Source organism: Choloepus didactylus, chromosome 13 (genome assembly GCF_015220235.1).
Source record: "Choloepus didactylus isolate mChoDid1 chromosome 13, mChoDid1.pri, whole genome shotgun sequence".
NCBI classification, from domain to species: Eukaryota; Metazoa; Chordata; class Mammalia; order Pilosa; family Megalonychidae; genus Choloepus; species Choloepus didactylus.
In genome coordinates this window covers 60,413,360-60,428,840 of record NC_051319.1, presented here as the reverse complement: position 1 = coordinate 60,428,840, position 15,481 = coordinate 60,413,360, and the positions used below count along the sequence as shown (strand labels likewise).

General features: G+C 35.9%; 1 protein-coding gene across 1 annotated transcript in view; it reads right to left on the bottom strand.

Moving 5' to 3' along the window:
* Positions 1–204: 204 nt before the first annotated feature.
* Positions 205–15,481, bottom strand: part of HSD17B4 (hydroxysteroid 17-beta dehydrogenase 4) — a 112,064-nt gene continuing 96,787 nt past the window's right edge. Inside the window, exons 23-24 of the mRNA XM_037801240.1 lie at positions 7,913–8,040; positions 205–673 (exon numbers count right to left, since the gene is read on the bottom strand). Coding sequence (XP_037657168.1) covers positions 584–673; positions 7,913–8,040 — 218 coding nt within the window. The 3' untranslated portion in view covers positions 205–583. The remainder of the gene's footprint in view (positions 674–7,912; positions 8,041–15,481) is intronic.

Here is a 15,481-nt window from a genome sequence, read left to right as displayed (position 1 = left end):
AGTTCTTTCTCTTGCCTTAACACAGAACATTATGTATCATAGTAAAGTATGAAAAATGAGTGTGTGTGTATATATAACACAGAACATTATGTATCATAGTAAAGTATGAAAAATGAGTGTGTGTGTGTGTATATATATAGATATATGAAAATTCATGTTAAAACTGTGTATGAATAAATTAGAGAACAGAAAATAACAAAGAAATCAAGTGCAAAAGGTATTAAAGTAGCTTTTATTCCTTTAATTTTCCTTTCAACTTATAAATTCTAAAGAATCTATGCTATATTATCTAAATAATGCTATAACATAAAGCATTATAAAGAACCTGGACTTGGGTGAAAAGTTTTTATTAAAAGATATAGATCTAAGAACAGAAGCATAATTATGTGCTTACAGTTCCTAGTAAAAATAATGATACACGAAAAATTAGTAGAAAATGAAAATCTGAAAAGTTATCTGAAATCTGAAAATATTAAGCAATTCCTCCTGCAATCTAGTTTTGATCACTTTTGCTGAATAACCAAGCATAGTTGGGTGAAAAGTGTACTTAATTCTTCTATTTTTATCATTAACATGATGCCCTTCAGAGTCTGGCATAGTCTTTAAGGATCATCTGAAGCTTCTGGCTCAGCATGATGTTCCCTTTGGCCCTCAGTCGGCCACTAAAGAATGCCTGGAAAGGAGAGAGGGAAAAAGATTGTCAACATTTATCACATTATATTATACTTCTTTTTTTAAAAAGACCATTATTCAGACTAAATGCAATTAAGTTAATAACACTGGACAACAAAGGCAACATTAGCAATGGCAGTTTAATGATTATAGATAATATCGATATTTTTAGATATCTAAGAAAAGAAAAAAAGAAGTTTCCTGGTATGTTTTAGAAAACTATAGAAGAATTTATCTGAACTGACAAGGAACATAGGAGTTCTATTTCAACCTACACTTCTGGCTTTACTATTTATGTTCACATGTGAACCTGCAACCATATGAAAATAAAGCCTTTACTGTGTTCCTAACTGAATAAACCTGTTCAATTTAGAACCTCTAAAAGCAGATTACAAACATTTATTACATCTTCAGGAAATACAAAGCCATATAATGATAAAATAAGACATATAATAGTGGTGAATAGATCAGGGGCTCCATCAGAATGCCTGGGTTAAAATCTGGGCTCTGGCACTTACTAGCATTGTGAACTTGGATAGTCATTTAGACTTTCTGAGCTCCAGTCTCCTCATCTAGAAAAGGGGATGACAACAGTACCTAATGACCAGCTCTGTAGTGTGAGTTACATGAAACACTTTCCTCAGTGTTTGACACTGTTAAGAGTATATTAAGCTCATCACGATTACCAAGCAAAAGGCCGGCATTTTAAAAGACTAAGCTCCTGTATCACCGCTGTAGCTGACCTAATACAGAAACTTGTTCAAGTTGCTTGAGTTCTCCCCCGGTGTCAAATTTCCTATCAGTAAAATAAAAATAATAAATCACAGTTTTTACAGCTGACTGAGAACTTACAGAATATGGACTGAAAAAAAGAGGTCCTAGATTTTTAGCTAGATGGGAAAAACAATAATATTCATGCATATTTAGTATTATAAAGCAGCTCCACAAATACTATCTCACTTGAGAATCACAGCCATCAACTTCAAAGGGATATACCAGCAATTCTAACCCCCAGTTGCAGATGAGAAAAATGAAGTTCAGAGAATTTTAAATAAACTGTTCAAGGCCACAGAGCCAGCAAGAAGACTTAGGCTCAGATATTCTTTGCCCAACTCTTGTCTCTTCCTTGTCAGATAGCAGGAACTTAATCTCAAAAACAAATTCCCATCAACTGGAGGAAAGGCAAAAACTACCTGCTGCTTAATCTTTCTATCCCAGATATAATAGGGGAAAACTCACTCAATCGATATCAAATGCTAGGTATTCAAATAGAGAAGGCTGGAATTTCAAAACTATGACTGTTTTCACTGTGCAGTTCCAGAAATGATGGTTTGTAATCTCTGCAGGAAAGGAGTCTATACTTAGACCTGCCTGTCAAGTGTTTAAGTCTGAGAGGGAATTACAACCTAAAATGAGAACACCAAATTATCTGAAGTAAATATGCCAGCATTTGGTGGAAGTTATGAATGGAAGCTTTATACATAAATCTTCTTCCTGTCTACTATTTTAGGAATAATTCCTGGAAGAATTACTGGATCATAACATTTCTTAACTGTGCTTTCCTAGTGGCACAGCTGTGTGCTGTGGTGCACAGGCATTGTAGCAAACTCACAGGGGCACTATGGAATATTTTAAATTTTTGAGGGAAATACAGTGACACCTGTCAAACACAACATGAAAAACTACCCTTGTTTGGACCTAACTACTTAATTAGCAACCCTGTTGGGTTATTTCTTTTGGCCAAGGAGTGCCATACAAAAAGTACTGATACAGTAGGGGTGCCATGAACAAAATGTCTGGGAACCTGTGCTACAATGCTTTCCAGAAAGACCATATCAATTTCACAGTCCCACCAGCGGCATGTGAATTCTCTTACCCCAACCTTAAATTTCTGAAACTTTGAGGCAAAAACAACATGCTTAAATTTGTATTTTTTGGATGCCAGGAAAGAAATTGTTTTTCTTACGTATATTAGTCATTTATACTTTTTGTCACTATTGGTTCATATCTTTTGCTCACTTTTTCTATTGTCTCAGTGCTTTCCAGATTTTTTTATATGTTAGTCATATAAACATACTGTCTAACATCATTTTATTTTTCCAAGGTTTATGGGAATATTTTATAGAGTTGGACATGTAGAAATTTTTAACTTCTACATAACCTAAATTACTGCTACTGTGCTTACATTCCTTATTTTCTTCCTTGCTTTCATCTACTTACCAAGTACTAATTATCTATCATTTACTAGGCAATATTCTAGGCATTGGGAATAGACACTTGTTACTGTTCTCATGAAACTAGCATTAAAGTAGAGGAGTAAAAAAATAAAATATAAACAATTAACTAAAGCTGGTTATAAATACTATGGAGGAGAAAAGAGTATGCTATGAGAGACTGTAAGAAGAAGGAACTACTTTGTAAGAATTGGCTAGGACAGACCTCCCCAAAGGTGGCGTAAAGGATGAAATGAAGCCAGCCATGCAAAAAGCTGGGGGAAGAACACTACAGGAAGATAGAAAGAGCAATTGCATAGCCTCTGAAGGATGGGAAATAACTGAGAATAAGGACATGTAACTGGAATTAGCATTATAAGTGATGGGGAATGTGGTATATGGGCTGAACCTGGATGGGTAGGCAAGGGACACATCACTATGATATGGAAATAATTAGTTTGGATTTTATCTAAGTGAAAAAGGAGATCTTGGGATTTTGTTGTCAGGTGGGATGACCTATAATTTGATTTACACTTTTAAAGGATTATTCTGGCTCTTATGTGGAGAACAGGTTGCACAGAAAGGTAAGGTTGGAAGCAGTAATACCAGTCAGGAAGCTGCTGTAATAAACCAGGTAAGAAATGATGGAGGCTTAGATCATAGTGATATACCTAGAGTTGAAGCTGGATTCCAGATATATTCGGGAACAAGATCAGGCAGGACTTAAGGATGAAACAAATACAGAGTATGTATAGGCAGCATCTAAGACAATTCTTTCATTTCTGTGCTTATTAATTTGGGTATATAGATGATGGGGCCATTTACTGGGAAGGAAAAGATTGAGGGAGAAAAATAAATCAAGAGTTCTATATTGGACATAGTAAGATTGAGATGCCAGTGAGTCATCCAACCAGAGAGATCAAGTAGGGAGTTGGTTATATCACTATGGAGCTCAGAGAAGACTGAGACATTTAAATTTGGGAGTTGTCAACATACAGATGGCTTTACATATCATGGAATAAACAAACACATTTTTATAGAGAGAACAGCCCTAAAACGAGCCTTGAGGAACACCAAAATTTAATGGTTGGGGGTGGAAGAAGACACCAGAGGAGACTGAGGATGGCCAGAGGTGGAGAAAGCAATTCAGGAGGAATATGGTGTCATGAAAGCCAAGAAATGAAAATATTTTAAGAAGCTGGTGGTTAACTGAGTTGAATGCTACTGGAAGGTTGAATAAGACATAGAGAAATGTTCTTTGGATTTTACAGAGTAAAAGTCATCAGTGACCTTCACAAGAACAGTATCAGTGGAGTGACAGATTGGAAGGCAGATTAGAGAAGGCAGAAGAGCAAAGGCAAGACAGATGCTTGATCTGTGCTGTCCAATAAAGTCGCTATTAGCACATGTGGCTACAGAGCACCTGAAATGTGGTTAGTCGTGACCGAAATCTGCTATAACTGTAAAATATACTCTGGATTTTAAAGATTCAGTGTTTAAAAAGGATATAAAATACCTGATTAATAGTTTTTATACTGATTATACATTGAAATGATAATATTTCAATATATTGGGTTAAATAAAATATATTATTAAAATTAATTTTTTCTGTTTCTTTTTAATTTTTTAAAATGTGGCTGCTAGAAAATTTTTAATTATATATGTGGCTTGCATTATATTTCTGTTGGACAGCTCTTATTTAGACAATTCTTTTGTGAAAAGGAGCAAAGAAATGATATGCTGGGTGGGGATCTGATATCGGGATGTCAGCTTGCATGTACATTGTAGGGGAATTATCTAGTAGAATAGGAGATACAGAAGCAGAAAAGAGAGGATAAGAGAAACAGCAATAACTTTGAGTAGGTATCTAGGAGAAAGGGACAAATTTTTGACAGGAAGAGGGAGACTTCCTTCAACATAATATGAGGGAAGAAAGAAAATAGGGGTGCAAATGCTAGTAGAGTAAATCTGGTGATAAGAAGGTGAAAGTTCTAATCTGAAAGCTATTTTTTTTTTTTCAGTGAAGCATAAAGAAAGCTGAAAATGAAGGAGAAGTAGGGGTGTGGGAGTTTTGAGGAGACAAATATGAAATAGTCATCTCAGACAATAGGAATGAAGACTTACTGGAAAACCATAGTAAGATTCCTAGAGAGTGCTTAGACTATTTGAGGCTTGTGATCAAAAACCTAAAAGGAAGCCAGTTTGTCTGGTTATATGTCTTTTCTTCCGCCACGTTCATACTCAGGTGCAGATGCAAAGATGATACACAGTGGGATTAAAACAGGGTGGAGTTTTCCAAGCAAGTAACATGAGAGAGATACAAGGGAATGGATAGGATTTTCAAGGGAGAGTTTATTGAGGATGGACCATGGACTCTCACCTAAACAAGGAGAAAAGAAAATACAGATGGGAGCTGATGAAAAGAAAGTAATGGTGTCAGTGAACTGGAGGCCTCAATGAAGTTTAATTGTAGGAGAAGGAATAACATAAGTTAATGGGATTACAGGTGACAGTGCTAGAAAATAGAGATGTTTTGAAATAGATACTGGAAGCCATATACTTTATGCTGCTAATAAGGACTAAAGCTGAGTGGGATGGAGTAAATGATAGTCAGAAGTGAGATCAATGAACTGAGAGTCCATTTTGTTGAGGAAGTCATCTTTATAAATCTTGAAGGAAACCACTAAGGTTGTTGTCAAGAGTTGCTGGCAGAGAGAGAAAGACTGCACACGTGGAAATAAGGTCTTTGATAACAGAAGAATAATGAAGCTAGTTACCATTAAGTTGGGGGAGAAGGTAACAGAGTCAAATGAATTCAGAAAAACTTGATATTAATTCGAATTTCTCTAAGGATTTCCATTAAGAATCATATCCCCTTGATTTTCATCAAGTTTTTTCCTTTTGTTTTTATTTTTTACATATAATTCCATTCCATATGATACTGACTTAGGTATACAGAATGAAGTAAAGCACTAACATTTCCTAAATAGTTATGCAATTGTCCCAATGCCATTCATTGAATAATCCAGTCACTCCCAAAGGTCTGATATTTCTAGCATTATACATAAATATTTCCCTAATTCTATATTTAATCTTTGCATACAGGCATCTCAAATATAACTTATCTAGAAAAGAACTCTTGATTACCCACTCTCTGCCCAAAGTCAATTTTCCATACAGCAACAAGAATGACTTTTAAAAATCAAATGCTGTCATTCCACAGTTCAATGGCTTCCTATTATACTAAATGAGATCTAAACTCCTCGCCAAGACCTACTAGGTCCAGTGTGATCTGGCCCCTGCCTCCCTCTTCCACCTTAAATCTAACCACTATCTTTACAGTTCATTTTACCAGCCTTACTGACCCTCCCACAGTTATACTACTCCAGTAAGCCGAGATACTCCTGCCTCGGGCCTTTGCACTAATTGTTTCCTTGGACTCATGGCTCATCCCCTCAGTTTTTTCAGGTCTGTATCAGGCCTTTACTGACAACTCTATCTAAAATAGTTCCTCTACCCACCATACTCTAACTCTGGGGTTGGCAAAGTAAGGCCCATGAGCCAAATCCAGTCTGCTGCTTGTTTTTGTAAATTAAGCTTTTTTGGAACACAGCCACATCTATTTATTTTCTATGGCTGTTTAACACTACAATAGCAGAGGTGAATAGCTGCAATAAAGACCATCTGGCCCACGAAGCCTAGAATATTTACTATCTGACCCTTGATTGCCAGTATCTGCTTTAACCCATTATTCTTATTTTTCTTCATACCTTGAATTACATTTACCTTCCATCATTCCCTCTAGAACTAAGACCCGTAACAGTAGACACATTGTCTTATCTGTACAATACCTAGAACAATCCCGGACTCAGAGAAGATACTAAATAATTCTAGGAAAGAAATTAACTGTGAGTTCATTCTATGCCAAGAAACACCACGCTAAGCTCTTTATATATATTATCAGATTTAGTTCTCATAACAATCCTTTTGGATCATTACCATTATATTTTTCATTTTTGCAAATGGGAAATTGTGGCTTAGCGATTAAGTGGCAGAGCCAGGATTCAAACTCAGATTTACGTGATGTTCAAAGACCATATTTTTAACTACTACACCACTTTATTATTCTTTTTAAATTAGTCTTCTTATCTAGTAAAATAGCAGATTTCCTCATTTATTCAAATAGTTTATGTTCCGTGTAAAGTTATATAGTGTTCTTCAAATAACTATGCTTTTCTTGTTATGGTAGTCATTGATATTTTGTAGTCTGGGTTGCTATTATAAAATATTGTCATTTTTCTCCCCAATTGTGTCTTCTAGTAGGTTTTGCTGCTATGTAAAAGCTATTTTTGAATAAATATTGTGCATTCCACCACTTGTTTGAACTTATTCATTCTTAAAATCAATCAGTTCATTCTTCTGGGATTTCAAGCTACATAATCATTATGATTTGAAAATAACAAATTTTTCTCTTCCATTCCAATTGTTACTTCAGTTACTTTAGTTTGCATGTCTATGGATTGGGCAAACATTCCAGAACAATATTAACTAATAATGGTCAGAGAAAATACTTTTATCTTAATTATGATTTCCCATTGAAATGCCTCTAAATTTTTTACCATTAAGTAAGACACTGGCTCTTATATTAAAATATCCTTTCATTTCCAGTTGAAAATGAGTTCTTAATCTTATATATCAGAATGAATGTCTAATTTTATTAAATATCTAATAATATCATATGGGTTTTTATCTTTAAACTAGTGATCTATATTAAAAAGTCTTGTTGTGGGTTTTATATTGTTTTACCGTACATTGAAGAAGAATTTCAACCAAAAATTCAGTTTTAAGTGCCAGCTGAAACTCCATTTAAAAAACATATGGTCTGTAAACCAGAATACTGGTACTTACTGTATCTTCTTCAAGGCTGTAAGTAATCTACTTTAAAAGTCAGAATTGAAAGTTGATTCCAAAACTGCAGTTTTCAAATAGGCAAAATGATAAATAAATGAACATTTTGAGAACACTACCTTCTGAGGGTCAAGCTTGCCCAGGACTAACTCCATGAAGTCTTCATCTGAAAGTATTATGGTTGTATCAGCAGAACCTTTTGCAGGGCCTTGATACACTGCTCCAGAACCATTTTTTAGGTCAATAGCTGAGAGAAAAATAAAAAAAACCAATGTGCATCATTTTTTCTTCAAAATATGGAAGTAAAATAGGCCAATCAAAATGCAGAATTTTCATATTTTCCAAGTTAATATGGTACTTTATCTATAGATTATACATTATATGCCATTTAGAAAACTTGAGCAAATTCTGTATTTTTCAATATGTACTTTTTATAAATAAGTTCTTCAAAACAGTCAAATCAATAATGGTTTTTCCTCAATGAAGAAGTTTATACAACAGAGATACTTTAAATGTGAATCAACGTAGAATAATATAAGGAAGTTATCTTGTTGGAGATTGTATGGTTTAGGTCTTTTGAATTAAATAAAGACGATAGTCAACAAAGGAGGAAAGCCAAGTTTTAAAACAGTTGCATGTTAAGTAAATGAGGAAGGAAGAGGAAGGAAATACACAATATCCTTTAATCTAGTCCCATTTCCAATACCTGAATTCCTCAAAGTTTCCATCATATAGATAGGTAGATAGTCAAAAGGATTAGAAAAAATATTCTAAATGGTTTGTTATGCATTATGGTTTATTTATAAAATATTTACTCACTTAATTGTTGTGAATAAACATTAAAATTAACTTGGTTTCCCTTAACATACTGTTTCTGAAAGGATTCAGTTTTCCAGAAAAAAGCAGAGTAGCTGGGAAAACTATTAAAAATTTACTTTCATTGCTCTCTATGTAACATTTATTGAAATTTATGCCAAAGCTACACATCAGAAAGTTTTAACCACCTCATTTATAATTGAGACCAGGCATCGAAGAAGCCAATTCCACTCATCCAGCTTCAGCCTCATGAACGTGCTTTCTCTCACTACAGTGGGGAAGCTACAATCACATCACTCTCCTTGAGAAGAGTAAGAAACTCCCAGTTTAGGGCCGTTTAGGGCTAAGGACAAGCTACACATGCACAAGAAAACTGAGTGCTTAACTACATTCTGCTTAGCCAGGCCTTGTTCCAAACAGAAAATTAAATCTCTGCAATTTCCTACAGCAGAGGATTTTGCCAACTAACTTAAAAAAAAAATAATAAGATAAAAGAAAACTTGATGATAATGGCTACAGAGGGGAAAGAGTGAGGTAAAGGAGAATTTTTTACTTCACATACCTCATTCATTCATGTTACTGTTGAGTTTCTACCATGAGTGTCAGACAGTATGCTAGATACTAGAAGTTTAGTATGAAAATCAAAGGTTTAAGTTCTCATTGGCACTTACATATTATAAATGTGTTATTTGTATGGAAGGAAGGAAGGAAGGAAGAAAGAAAGAAAGGAAGGAAGGAAGAGGGAGGGAGGGAGGGAAGGAGAGAGGGAGGGAGAAAAAAAGACTGAGGAAAAGCAAACCTGACTACCAATAGATTTAAAGTTCATGGTTTTAGTTTTTTACAAGGAAGCCTAAAGGTCCACTATATATACTAATTTTGCTCAGAATAAAACTGGCCCCTAGGCACCTTAATGATAGAGGGTAGGAGAGTCTCTTAGCTAACAAAGATTCTCAGCTGCCCACCTACCCTCTTACTCACCCAGGCTTTTGTATGTGCTGCTTCAGAGCCATGACTCTTGAAAAGGGATAAAACTTTTCTATGGAAAAAGCTAATAACTATTGCTGATGATAAAAAGAAAAGAGGTTTAAGAGAGGAAAGTTCTTAGCAAGAATATAGAAATTTGGGGTAAAGGAGCAGAACTTGTAATTCTGCAGTAGCTCAGGTCATGGTGTATAACATGGATGATGAGGGAGCCTCATCATTCACCACCATCACCGTGAGTTGTACAGAAGACTGTAAGGTTAATATTATTGTAGACATGAAGAAAACGATTGTATTCAGTTTCTTTAAGGGGCAGAATTTATTTTAAACATTTTATGAACAATTTTATCTCTGTATATAATTATTAAGACTATAAGTCAAGTTAAACTTTATAACATTTAATGGGGATAAGGGGACAAAAGATATTAGATGAGAACATGGCATTTGGAAACTTCAGGATCAGTGAAGGTCGTCGGCTATATATCTTAAAAATCACAAAGCGGGGAGGTGGGGCAAGATGGTGGCATAGAGAGGAGTGGAAGCTAAGCAGCCCCCTGGAACAACTACAAAAAACCAGAAACAACTAGTAAATAATCCAGAATAACTGCAGGGGGACAAACGAGACTATCCACTCATCATACACCAACCTGAATTGGGAGGAATGCCCAAGAACACAGCATAAAATCTGTAAGTAAAACCTGCGGAACCAAGTTGTGAGACCCCCCTCCCCCATAGCCCAAGCTGCAAAGCCTCGTGGTGCCAGAGAGAAGCTCTCTCCCAGCAAGCGAATATAGCTCAGCTGAGCTCCAACTGGGGTTTTAAGTAGCGAGTGTGAACTGCTCACTACAGGTACGCAGCCCCAAAAAACAGACAGAGGCTTTGGGTGACGACTGACCTTGGAGAGCCGGAGGGTCACCTTGGACTGGGTCTGAAGGGGACTATCTGTTTCTTTTTTGGCTCAGTGAAGAAAGCCCCAGTCATATTCAGTTTCCAGGGCTGTGACTTGGGGAAGGGTGGAGACAGCACAAGCAGAGAGTGAGACCATTGAAATGCTAATGACCTCCACCTGGGGGGTCTGTCTTCTCTAGGAGGAAAGGGGTGGGGCCCTTTCCATTCAGAACCAGACCCCAGAGCCTGGGGGAACACGGCCATACCTCCTCACACCTGTCAAGAATTATAGGCTAACAGGCATCACCTGCTGGGCAGAAAAGCACAGTGACCCGAGGCATCAAAGGGTGGAGCAATTTTCTAAGACACACCCTCAGGGAAACCAGATACTGAATATTTCTTCCCTCTGGGACCTGAGCCTGTTCTGGTCTGGGAAAACCTGATTTGGATAACCAAGGAAACCATGCCTAGACAACAGAAAATTACAACCTACGCTAAGAAAAACAAAGCTATGGCCCAGTCAAAGGAACAAACGTACACTTCAACTGAGATACAGGAATTTAAACTAATGCTAAATCAAATCAAAAAGTTTAGAGAAAATTGCAAAAGAGATAGAGGCTGTAAAGGAAACACTGGGCATATATACGGCAGAAATCAAAAGTTCAAAAAGCAACTAGTAGAATCTATGGAAATGAAAGGCACAACACAAGAGATGAAAGACACAATGGAAACATACAACAGCAGATCTCAAGAGGCAGAAGAAAACACTCAGGAACTGGAGAACAAAACACCTGAAAGCCTACACGCAAAGGAGCAGATGGAGAAAAGAATGAAAAAATATGAGCAACGTCTCCGGGAACTCAAGGATGAAACAAAGTACAATAATGTATGTATCATTGGTGTCCCAGAAGGAGAAGAGAAGAGAAAGGGGGCAGAAGCAATAATAGAGGAAATAATTAATGAAAATTTCCCATCTCTTATGAAAGACATAAAAGTACAGATCCAAGAAGCGCAGCGGTCTCCAAACAGAAGAGATATGAATAGGCCTATGCCAAGACACTTAATAATCAGATTATCAAATGTCAAAGACAAAGAGAGAATCCTGAAAGCAGCAAGAGAAAAGCGATCCATTACATACAAAGGAAGCTTAATAAGACTATGTGCGGATCTCTCAGCAGAAACCATGGAGGCAAGAAGGAAGTGGTATGATATATTTAAGATACTGAAAGAGAAAAACCGCCAACCAAGAATCCTATATCCAGCAAAGCTGTCCTTAATATATGAGGGAGAGCTCAAAATATTTTCTGACAAACAGACAATGAGAGACTTTGTGAACAAGACACCTGCCCTACAGGAAATACTAAAGGGAGCACTACAGGGTGATAGAAGATAGGAGTGCGTGGTTTGGAACACAATTTTGGGAGATGGTAGCACAGCAATGTAAGTACACTGAACAAAGATAACTATGAATATGGATGAGAGAGGAAGGTGGGGAGCATGTGAGACACCACAAGAAAGGAGGAAAGATAAAGACTGGGACTGTGTAACCTGGTGAAATCTAGAGTATTCAACAATTGTGGTAAAATGTACAAACATGTTGTTTTATGAGGGAGAACAAGCAAATGTCAACCTTGCAAGGTGTTAAAAATGGGGAGGCATTGGGGGAGGGATGCAATCAGCATAAACTAGAGACTGTAACTAATAGAATCATTGTATTATGTTTCCTTTAATGTAACAAAGGTGATATACCAAGGTAAATGCAGATAAGGGGGGAATAGGGGAGGCATTTTAGACACTTGACATTGGTGGTATTGTCTGATTCTTTATTCTACTTTGATTTAAGGTTATTTTTCCTTTTGCTGCTTCCTAGCTGTCATTTGTTTTTCCTCTTTCTTTTGCCTCTCTACCTTCTTTGACTCTCCCTCCTGCCTTGTGGAAGAAATGTAGATGCCCTTATACAGATAGTGGTGAAGGTGGTGAACACATAAATGTATGACCATGCAGAGAACCATCGATTATTTACTTGGGATAGAATGTATGGTGAGTGAACAAAACCATATTAAAAAAAAAATGGGTTGATGATAAAACCTCAAGAGCCATATACTGAGTGAAATAAGCCAGACACATAAGGACAATTACGGCAGGGTCTCGCTGATAGGAATTAATTATAATATGTAAACTCATAGACATGAAATATAAGGTACCAAGATATAGGACGAGGTTTAAGAATGGGGAGTGGTTGCTTAGTATGAGCAGAATGTTCAACTAGGACGAACTTAAATGTTTGGAAATGAACAGGGGTGTTGGTAGCAAGATGTGAGAATAACTAACAGCGCCGAATGGTGTGTGAATGAGGTGGAAAGGGGAAGCTCAGAGTCATATATGTTACCAGAAGGAAAGTTGGAGGTCAAAAGATGGGAATGTATAAAACTGAATCCTATGGTGGGCAATGTCCATGATCAACTGTACAAATACTAGAAATCGCTTCCATGAACCAGAACAAATGTATGACAATACAATTAGAAGTTAATAATAGACGGGCATATAGGGAAGAACTATATACCTATTACAAACTATATACTACAGTTAGTAGTATTTCAACATTTTTTCATAAACAGTAACAAATGTACTATACCAATACTATGAGTCAACAATTCAGGGGGGTTGGTTAGGGATAGGGGAGGATTAGAGTTTCCTTTTCTTTTTCTCTTTTTTCATCTTTCACTTTATTTCTTGTCTGGAGTAATGAAAAGTTTCTAAAAATTGAACAAAAATTAAGTGTGATGGATGCACAGCTGTATGAGGGTACCCAGGGGCAAGTGATTGTACACTTTGGATCTTTGGATAATTGTATGGTATCTGAACAATCTCAATAAAAATGAAAAAAAAAAAAATCACAAAGGACTACCATAGGAGAGAGAAGGAGCTATTTTTGTTTATGCCTCTCCTCCTTCCTTTAAGATTATAAGGTCCTTGCTGAAATAGACATGTCTTGTCTTTGTATCCCCTACACTTCTTTGGACAGAAAGTGCTTAGTAACTGTTAAATGGATGATAAGAAACACATTTGAAAGAAGGGATCCTAAAAAAAAAAATTAACAAAGGAAAAACTTAAGCTTAAAAGTTAAGATTTTAAAAATAGTAACACGGAGGGTACAATACTTTTGCGCCATTGCTGCCCCAAAATTCATAAACTAAATCTAATCATGAAGAAACACTGAATAAACACAAATTCAGAAACATTAGATAAAATGGTCAGCACTCTTCAGATATGTCCAGATGAAGAAAAAAAAAAAGATATATATTCAGATTAAGGAGACTAAATAGACCTGACAACAAAATGCAGTGTATGATCTGAGACTGGGCCCTGCTCAGTTTTTTCTTTTCCTTTCTTCATTATTATTATTATTATTATTATTATTATTATCATTATTATTACTGTTTTGATTGCTATAAAGGACATTATTGAGGTAATTGGTGAGATATGGAAAAGGCCTATAGATGAGATAATAGTACTACACCAAGGTTAATTTCCTGATTTTGATAATCTTTCTGTGAATACATAAGAGAATATCTTTGTTCTTAGATGAAATGCTACTAGACTATTTAAAGATAGAGACATTTTGTTCATATATTAATTTCCAATGGTTGAGATAAATAGTTATTATAAGAAGAAAATAAAGAAATGCTAATTTGGTGAAACTTTGTAAAGGGCAGACTTAAGTTATCTGCACTATTATTGTAATTTTTCTGTGTCTAAAATTAAAAATTAAAAATTACAAAAAAGATGTTATTAAGATGAATAACATACATAACTAGATGGAAAGCCATAACTGTTTTCGTGATTTTTAAAAGGTATATCTGTGTGCTTTTTTGTTTTTTTAAGAGACGTTTTGGATTTACAGAAAAATCATGCATAAAATACAGGGTTTCCATGCACCACCCTACTATTAACAGCTTGCACTGGTATGGTAAATGATGAAAGAAAATTTTTATAATTATATTTGATTTGATACCAACTTGATTTCGATAGCAATACCTATACTGTTCCTATACCCTTCCACCCCCCACCTTTTTTTCTACTTGTTGCAAATTATATCTTTGTAGACCGTATGTCCAAAATCATAGATTTTCATCACTTTCTAAGCCTTTCATTTTAGAACCTGTAAGAAGCAAAAAGTAGAGTTACATACCAGAAAAACACAATCCAACAGTCCTGACATTTTTAACTACCTGTATGGTTACCTTCACCAGAGCTCTTTATTTATGTTAGTTCAACCCACTTTCTAGTGTCTTTTCCTTTCAGAGAGAAGAACTCTCTTTATCATTGATTGTAGGGCAGATCCAGTGGAGATGAACTCCCTCAGCATTTGTTTATCTGGGAATATCTTAATCTTTCCGTCATTTTAGAAAGAAAGTCTCACTGGAAATAAAATTCTTGGTTAGCAATTTTTTCTTTCAGCACTTTAAGTATTTCAACCCATTGCCTTCTTGCCTCCATGGTCTCTGATGAGAAATCAGCAATTAATCTAATTGGGATTCCACTGTATGTGACAAGCAGCTTTTCTCTTGCAGCTTTCAGAACCCTCCCCTTGTCCTTTGGTTCCAACAGTTTGAACAGTAAGTGCCAGGGTATGTTTTTCTTCAATTTTATATTGTTTGGTGTTCTCTGCATTTCTTGGATATACATACTCATGTCTTTTGTTAAGTTTTGGAAATTTTTTGTCATTATTTATTTGAATATTCCTTCTGCCCCTTTCTCTTTCTTCTCCTTCTGGGACTTCCACAGTGTGTATATTGGCAGGCTTGATGGTGTCCCAGAGGTCTCTTGGGCTATTTTCACTTTTTATAATTCTTTTTTTAATTCTGCTCCTTAGCCTGACTCATTTCAATTGTCTTGTCTTTGAATTCACTGATTCTTTGTTTTGCCTACTATAATCTGCAGTTGAAACCCTCCCGGAAATTTTTCATTTCAGTTATTGTGGTCATCAACTCCAGTAGTTC